The sequence below is a fragment of the Trypanosoma grayi genome (assembly GCF_000691245.1).
Source record: "Trypanosoma grayi strain ANR4 Tgr_607_V1, whole genome shotgun sequence".
In the NCBI taxonomy this organism is placed as follows: Eukaryota; Euglenozoa; class Kinetoplastea; order Trypanosomatida; family Trypanosomatidae; genus Trypanosoma; species Trypanosoma grayi.
In genome coordinates, this window is record NW_008826226.1 from 1 (window position 1) to 7908 (window position 7908).

The window sequence follows — 7908 nt, forward strand, 5'->3', positions numbered from 1 at the left end:
TGTGTGTGTGTGTGTGTGTTTCAGGCACAATGTTTTTTTGTTCTTTTCGTCGCCTGAGTGCTTCGGCGCCGTAAACTTTTCTTCCGCGATAAAGGCGCGCAAATAAATGCACAGGAACGAAGAATAAGGCGTTTTTTTAAAACAAAAAAAAAACAACTAAAAATGGAGCACTTGTTGCACCCAAGAAGGGCGGGTCTGGTGATGGGGCCTCCCATCTTGAAGTACTGCAGGTGTCGCTGATGGTTTCTATGTGTTTGATCTCAACTTTTGTTCTTTTTTGGTTTCCCTCACGTCTTGTGCCGTTGGGCGGTTTGTCGGTTTGCGTGGAGTGGTGTAGGGGAGAGCAGCGGGAAACTTTGCGAAAATTGTGATTCGCACCCGCACGTTCTCTTGCAGTCCTATATATTAATACTTAAATAAATGTATTTATATATATATATATGTCTGTGTCTGTGTCTGTGTGTATAGATATATGTATGCCTGTTTGTGTGTTTGCACCGAAAATAACAGGGACGCGGCGAAACGGATGCTGGAAAGACGATAGCAATCAGTTTCGCTGCACGACCAAGTTGCAACCGATACGCGTCTTGACGTCATGCCTCTGGTAATGACGCAGAAGCGTGGCGAATACGGGCCAGGCTCCTCTGCGGTGCCGCCGTCACCTGCTGCCACTGGCTGCGCAGCTGGGCGGAGACATTCGACGCTGACAGAAACAGAAGATTCTCCACAGTGTTGTGGGGTGCTGGTGGTGCTGCAGCAGCAGCAGCAGCGAGCTGCTTGAGGCGGCCTGCGGAAGTGGAAACCGCCACTGTGGAGGGCCCTGGTGTCAAAACCAAAATGGCAACAGCGGCAGGTGCCGCTGTCCGCGCCCGCGTCCGCGTCGTTATCACGCAAGATAACAGAAGTACCGCACGGTGGGTGTATTTCAATGGGGCACACGATGGCAAAAGAAGCGTCCACCAAGGGAGCTGTTTGCAACGCAATGCACAGCAGCCCCCCGCGGACGAAGGCCATAAACTGTGCGTGTGCGCCTTCGATCACATGACAAGCGGGTCAACAGTCTGATTTCTCTGCGAGGCATTTAATGCGTTTGGGCCGGCGATCATTACGGGAGTCATTGACGACAGAGTAGATTTCGTCGTACACTCTGCGGACTCCCTCAGCTGCAGCGCGCCCGTGCCGCTCAAGGCGACGGTGGCGTTGGCACGGCACCAAAACGCCGAGGGATCCGACCGCATTGTGGAGCGGGTGCCGAATATCATGATCAACCTCATTCCGGAGGCAATGACGTTGCGGGACACGAAGAAGCTTCGGTGTGTGGGACTTAGCAACCTACTGTAGTACTTCTCTCCGACACATATGCTGTCAACACCCTAAGGGTCTTGAACGGCCGGGCGTGCCGGTGATTTTGTGCTGACTGCTATCTTTGCTTTTTGTTTTCCTGTCCAACACAAAAGTATTCTTTGTGGTGCTGACTCAACTGCACGGGGTGAGGCGTCTGTTTCCTGTGCGGGGTGGTGTGCTTCCTGTGGCGTTGTGAGAGCGGTGTACAATATTCATTATACATGTATCCGATGTCGTGTGTGTTGTTTGGCGTTATAATNCCCCCCCCACGCTGTGAAGAGCATCCCACTGATACCCGACTCAGTACCAGGTTTCTTCTTGGTGCTTGTTTTGTCGGAGCATGGCTTTACCGGCATTGGGGGGACCATGTCGCCGTAGCGCTGCGCTTTCTCTGCTGCCCGTTCAGGTTGTGTGGCCTTTGGATTGATATTCAGACGGAGTCCACAAGCACCATGTTTGGTCATCATTGTTTTGAGTGTGGGGGGGGCAGAGGAGTTTCTAAGGTCATCAGTGGGGTATCATTTTGTGTATCCGTTTATATGTGCGTTTTCTTTTGCGTTAGTTTTGGTCGATTCTGCATTCCAATGCAGTTACTCTCATGCTCGGCCGAGCTTGCGGCTTCCACGGCCTTTTTTCATTCATTCTCATGTAGCTGCGTCTCGTGTCGGTTGTGGTAGACACGATCAAATATGTTTTGCATACGGGCGTTCTACGTTGCCCCATTTACGCACACATAGATACACGTACACATTCCCTCACCTCTCGCCCTGGATTATTTGTGTATTGATTGATTAAATTCGGTTCTGATGGTAATCTGATTCTATTTGTCCCTGTTTCATTCTCTCCTGCATCGCACCTGCGTGTGCGTGTGTATATGCAGTTTGATGAAGCGTGCAGAGAAATGGAGGATCAATCATTGAGGTCAAACACATCCTCAACGCGGCCCCCGCTGCACTCGTCGAGCGGGCGGCCCGTGCAGCAGACGCGCCCCTACAGTGTCCAAAGCCCTACCACTGCCAGGTACTTCACGCTTCGCATTGCCGTTGAGGCGGCCCCAGTGCCTCCGCTTCCGTATGTGCAGCAACGCAAGGAGGATGCGATGTCGGTGTGGGAGGAGCCGTGTGCAACACTACGCCACCGCTGGCGCTTCATAAAAGGCAAGGAGCTCGAATTTGCGCGCCCGTCGTACGAGGCAGCACCAGAGGCAGTGGAGCAGAGGCGCGTGGGCAGCGACGCACCAGGAGTTCGGCGCTACGCACTGGAGCACGCCCTGCCCCTTCTGCAGCAGCAGGAGCAATCAATGCCGCGTGGTGTTTTGGTAGAGAAGCAGCACAGCGGCGAGGGCGGACCGCCCGCCGTGCCGCAGCTGCATCACCTGCGTCCCAAGACGTGGGGTGTGCAGCGCGGGTGGCTAGAGGAAGTCTTACAGGACGACCGCAGCAGCGGCCCGCCGTCGTTGCTGGTTCCGTGCTTGGACGCAGATGGCCCGCAGCCGTCGAATGTCACCGACACTGTGACGCAGGCTGCTGCTACCGGAATCGAGTTGCCATCGGCGCGATCGCCGTCACCGGACGCCACAGCGCCCACGTGGGCGTCGTTGGCGGGCGAAACTCCCGCCACGACAGACCGCTTCGTGCGGGACGACACCACCAACGAGAAGTTGACATCAACAGAGACATCAACACCGCGGCTGCCCCCTGTCGCTGCGGAGGGGTCGGCGGCGGCCAAGGGGAGTGAGGCGTCTGATGCGACGACGACCGCGGGAGACGCGGCGCAGCGGCTGCGCGTGACGCTGCTGACAGCGTCCTTCCAGCGCTTGGTCGACGACGTCGCGGAGACACATTCATACAGTGAGAAGGAGCGGGTGCCGCTGCTCCGCCACGCGAGCATCTTCCGTGAACTGCCGCTGCAGTCGCGCTACCACGAGATGCACCCGCTCTGCAATCTCCGCGTCGCGAGCCCCGACTTCCGCCCACCGAAGGAGACGAGCGGCGCAGCAGCAGCAGCAGCACCGACGGAACCGCAAAGCCCCCCTGGGCAGAAGCGGCGGCTGCGCCACCACGGGCGTCCTGCCTCACCTCGACTAGCAACTGCAATGACGACACCAGCGGCGAAGGCAAAATGAAGCGGATGGCGGTTTCAGTCCTCAGGCCTGGAGCCTTTTTTTTGTTGTATAGTCAGGATTGTATTGGAATTCGGGTAGACTTTCTGTGTGGTCTTTGGAACGTGTGTAACATGCTTGTTTTCTTGCAGCTTTGGTTGTGCAGGCTTCTGTGGGTGGGGGGCGGAAGCTGTATGTGTCTCCACATCCGTGAAGGATAGGCCGCCCGGCCTGGAGCAGCCTGAGACGAGGAGCAAATAGTCCTCCTCCAAAAGCAAAGAAAAAAAAGACAATACAATTAGCGGATTGTTACAGAAGTAGCCTTTCTTCATGTAGACTCCAATCGGCTGCTTCTTCTGCTGCCGCTGACGGTGTCTGTGGGGTTTATACGCAAAGTGATGTTCTTTACCCCTTCCACTATTTCTGTTTTTTTTTGTTGTGTGTGTGTGTGTGTGTGTGTGTGTGTGTGTGTGTGTGCGTGGTGAGTGTTTCCTCGTCTGGTGCTCTTGTAAGTGCGTCTGTGCTATGTGCTATGATAATGATGCGTCTTGCTCCATCTCCTGCCTGGTGCGCCGTATCACAATGCCCTTTCCTCACTCCCTTTTTTTCTTTTTGTTCTTCGTTATCGATTCCTCCGCGTTGGTCCTTGTGGTGTGTGCTGTAAGTTTATGTGAGGTTGGGAAGCAGAGGGAAGTCCGACACACAGTTCGTCCTTTCTTCTGCCCCACGCTCTGCTTCGGTGCTACGCGACACCAGTAACAGCAAGAGCAGCCCGAAGTAAACCACAAGCCTATAGGAGAGGAAGTGAAGTTCATATTTTTTTATTTATATACACGTCAGAGTATATAAATAAATAAAAACACAAATACTCAGGAAGGATTTGTTTTCGCTGCCGCCGTGTGGTGTGTTGAGAAAAGCGATCAAGCGTCTCTCTCCCTCTGTGTGTGTGTGAGAGAGAAAAACGTATTTGTTAGTCTCTGAAGGCAGAGAAAGAGGCAAAGAGGGGGGAAGTTAAGATTAAGTGAAGGCGTCTACGCAATATCCATCGATATCGGGTGCCCCCTTCACTACAACTTGCTTTTTCTTTCTCCGATTGTTCGCATCAGCCTCGTTTTCGCCTTGGGTTTCGCTTTCTCTACTGTGCGTTCTTCTTCGCGTGTTCGCCCCTCAACTGTTGCTTGCCTGTGGCGCCTCGGCCCACCAGTCACTCACCGAAGGCCTCGCTCTGTTGCGCAATCGGGTGAGTCTTCCGTGTGTCTCTGCGCGTGCTCCGTTACTTGTTGCTTCTGGCAGTGGAGGGAGCAAGGGAAAGAGGCGGAGGGAGAGAGAAGGTGTGTGTTTGTGGCGAAGAAGGAGTTGTGGGGGAAAAAAAAAATTGAAAGGCCCATAACTTCGTTGCGCACCTGCAAGCAGTCTTCCCGGCGGCCAAGAGGCAAGTGGTTGGCTGCTGCGCATTGTGTTGTAGGGCGAGCGGTGATACGTGTGGGTGGAGAAGGAAGAGAAGCAAAAGGGTGAGGCACGGGGAAATTGGCGCGGTCCAAGACAGTGCCTTTGCCTCTGTGTGTGTGTGGTTTGGCTGGCGTTGGCTTGTGCAAGGAGCCACCACGGAGACGAAGAAAACCAACGCGGACAAAGCAGCAGCAGGTGACAGAAGTGGGGGCAGAAGGGAGGTGTGCATAAGCTGTTAGTGCTGTTCGAAAGGAGGGTCATACCCCCTGGGCTTTTACCTCCGCATTTGCGGGGATTGTATTGTGTGTGGTGTACTGCAGTGGTGTGGGGGGTAAAGAAGGTTCTTTTTTTTTGTTTTGATTTTCATTTTTGAGAAGACGTGGGTAAGTTCTACCTGTCTCTCAAATCTCTCTGTGTTGTGTGTGTGCTTGAAACCACACGAAGAAGAGGAACAAGAAATCAAGGCGGCGCTGTGGCCTAAGGGGCGTAGGCGCTATGCAGCCAGAACCCAAGCAGTCCGCTATTGAAGAAGCAATACCAGTAGTGGTGGTAGTAGAGGCTTCCGCCTCTGCTGGGGGAATTGTGTCGCCGTTCGTCACCTCGCCTGCAACGGAGGGGCCGCTAACTGCAGAAGCAGACGACGACGACGGCTACAATTGCTCTGCCGAGCAGACGCCGCGCCAAGGCCCTGTCGGTAGTAGCACCAGCAACAGCAAGAGCATTCTACCGTTGCCTGAAGAAGACGTGAAGGACTGCGCTTATGTAAACAGACAGACACATGGGGACCGTGATACGATGACCGATCAAGAGGACTACTACTGCGACGACAACGACGAGGCGTGCAGCAGAAAGATGAGCAGCGGTCACAGGGCCTCTGACAGCACCACAGTGATGTCCCCGCAGTGGCGCCTGGCCACTCGCGACAAGGATATTTGGTCCTCACGCGAAGAGTTAGTAGATGACGGACCTTCCATCGACTCCCACCCGCTGCCGCGGTGCAACAGCGACAGCCTTAGCGCCACCGCGGAGCGACTGCGGCAGCTGGTGGTGTATCGGAATAGCAGCACCAGTAGCAAGGGGGTGAGCTACTCGCTCCCGGATGGCGAGCGGGCCTCGGACCACGGCACTGGGTGGCGGCGGCGTCTGCTGCAGAATCGCCCAGCGACGGTGCCTGCTCTGTCGTGCAGTGGCGGTCATAAGGAAGGAGTAGCAGTAGCAGCAGTAGCGCCTGTTGGCGTCACGTCACGTGTTGCCAATAACGGCCAGCGTCAGTCGGTTGGCGGCCACCACATGACTATCCTGCAAGATGGTCTCTTCATGAAGGAATCGTGCTCGCGGCGTGAGGAACGCTTTTATGAGGTGGTGCGGCCCGTGCAGGAGTACCTACAGCACCACCCGGGGCTTCTCGCCACGCTGGACCCCTCCGATGACGAGGATGGCACGGACGAAAGCGGCGGAGATAGTAGCAGCAACACTGAAAGGCGTAGGAAAAAGAGCCATGCGAAGCACGGTGACAAGCCACAGCAGAAACAGCAACAGGAACGGTGGCACTTGTGTAGAAGAGAAGGTGATGGTGGTGGTGGTGGCAGCGCCAGCAGCAGCAGCAGTGGGGATGTGACCCCTCTTAAGGATATCGGTGAGGTAGTGGACCCGAACGCGACTACAGCGGCGGTGGCGCCGACACCTGATGAGCAGCGATGGGCTGTGCTGCTCCAGCTCGTACCGTTCATCCCGCGCTACTACGGCCTGCGACGCATGTGCGTCTCCAGTGATGATGTGCTCGACGGGATCGACCAGCGCGGCACGCCGCTCAGCACGTCGTGCAATGGAGCATCGGCGTACGGCGAGATCCCCGCGCTTGCTGCCACCATGAGGCCGTACGAGAGTAGGAATAACAATAGAAACAGCGGCGAGCGTCGTGTGCGGCAGCTGATTGTGCTGGAGGACTTGTGCGGCGGCTTTGCACACCCGTGTGTGCTGGACATCAAGATGGGCAGCCGGCAGTACGGTCTCAACCCGAGCGAGGCGAAGCTGCGCAGCAAGGAGCGCAAGGCGGCGCTGTCGACGTCACTGCAGTACGGCGTGCGCCTCGCGGGGATGAGGCGGTGGTGCGCCGACACGCACCAGTACGAGACGCGGTCGAAGATCGCCGGCCGCCACCTCACGCTGGCGGAGCTGCGCGACACGGTGCGCCACTTCCTGCAGAACAGCGCGCGGCTGCGGCGGCACTTCCGCCGGCAGCTGCTTCGACTGCGCGGTGCCTTCACAAAGCAGAGTGTGTTCCGCTTCTTCACGTCGTCGCTGTTGCTCGTGTACGACGCGGACCGCCCGCTGCTGTCGGCGCGGGTCGTGATGGTCGACTTCGCCTTCACGTACGAGCGCGACGAGTTGCTGCTCGGCGGCGACCCCGAGGCGGCGCAGGAGCACGACGTCGGCTACATTAAGGCGCTCGACACGTTGCTCGACATCCTCGCCTGAGCGCGGACCGGGTGGAGAGAGAGAGAGAGAAGGAGAGAGGCATTGCACAACCACTAGGAACGAGAAACAAAGATGGGGAGATGGCAGACCGAAACACTCAGCAGAGACCGGAAGGGGAAAATGTAAACAGCGATGGACACACATGAATACAAGAGGGTATCTTTTTTGTTATTGTGTGTGTGTGTTTTCGTTTTCTTCTTTGCTCGTGCCTGTAGTTTCCTCTATTTCCCTTTTGCTGTTAAGTTTCCTTACGGCTGTTGTTTGGTTTTTGTCTCTCCTGTGCTGCTTGTAGTGTTGCCGCGGCTGCTGATGTTTAATTCGCCTTTTCGTTTCATGTTTTTTTTTGTTTTTATTATTATTATTGTTATTGCCAATTGCACCTGTCGCGTGCCACGCCATCTGCTTCTCCCTTTTCCTGTTGTTGTTGTTGTTTTTTTTTTGGTGCGGGTTGTGCTCCTCTTGTCGTCGCCGCGGCTGCTGGTTGCGCGTGTTCCTCGTTGCTGTGCGCGCCTACTCCCTCCTGCCAACACGGCGAC

The 7908-nt window shown here is 55.8% G+C and overlaps 4 protein-coding genes across 4 annotated transcripts; 2 read left to right on the forward strand and 2 right to left on the reverse strand.

Moving 5' to 3' along the window:
- Positions 1–426: 426 nt before the first annotated feature.
- Positions 427–1014, reverse strand: DQ04_06071000 (hypothetical protein; the record flags this gene model as incomplete). The annotated part of the gene is made up of 1 exon (XM_009314522.1): positions 427–1014. The coding sequence occupies one exon, from the start codon at positions 1012–1014 to the stop codon at positions 427–429; it is 588 nt and encodes a 195-aa protein (XP_009312797.1).
- A 23-nt stretch (positions 1015–1037) lies between these two features.
- Positions 1038–1274, reverse strand: DQ04_06071010 (hypothetical protein; the record flags this gene model as incomplete). The annotated part of the gene is made up of 1 exon (XM_009314523.1): positions 1038–1274. The coding sequence occupies one exon, from the start codon at positions 1272–1274 to the stop codon at positions 1038–1040; it is 237 nt and encodes a 78-aa protein (XP_009312798.1).
- A 971-nt stretch (positions 1275–2245) lies between these two features.
- DQ04_06071020 (hypothetical protein) lies at positions 2246–3469 on the forward strand (the record flags this gene model as incomplete). Its single annotated transcript, XM_009314524.1, has 1 exon — positions 2246–3469. One exon carries the CDS (start codon positions 2246–2248, stop codon positions 3467–3469), a length of 1224 nt encoding a protein of 407 aa, XP_009312799.1.
- Positions 3470–5389: 1920 nt separating this feature from the next.
- On the forward strand, positions 5390–7372 carry DQ04_06071030 (putative inositol polyphosphate kinase-like protein; the record flags this gene model as incomplete). Its single annotated transcript, XM_009314525.1, has 1 exon — positions 5390–7372. One exon carries the CDS (start codon positions 5390–5392, stop codon positions 7370–7372), a length of 1983 nt encoding a protein of 660 aa, XP_009312800.1.
- Positions 7373–7908: the final 536 nt, after the last annotated feature.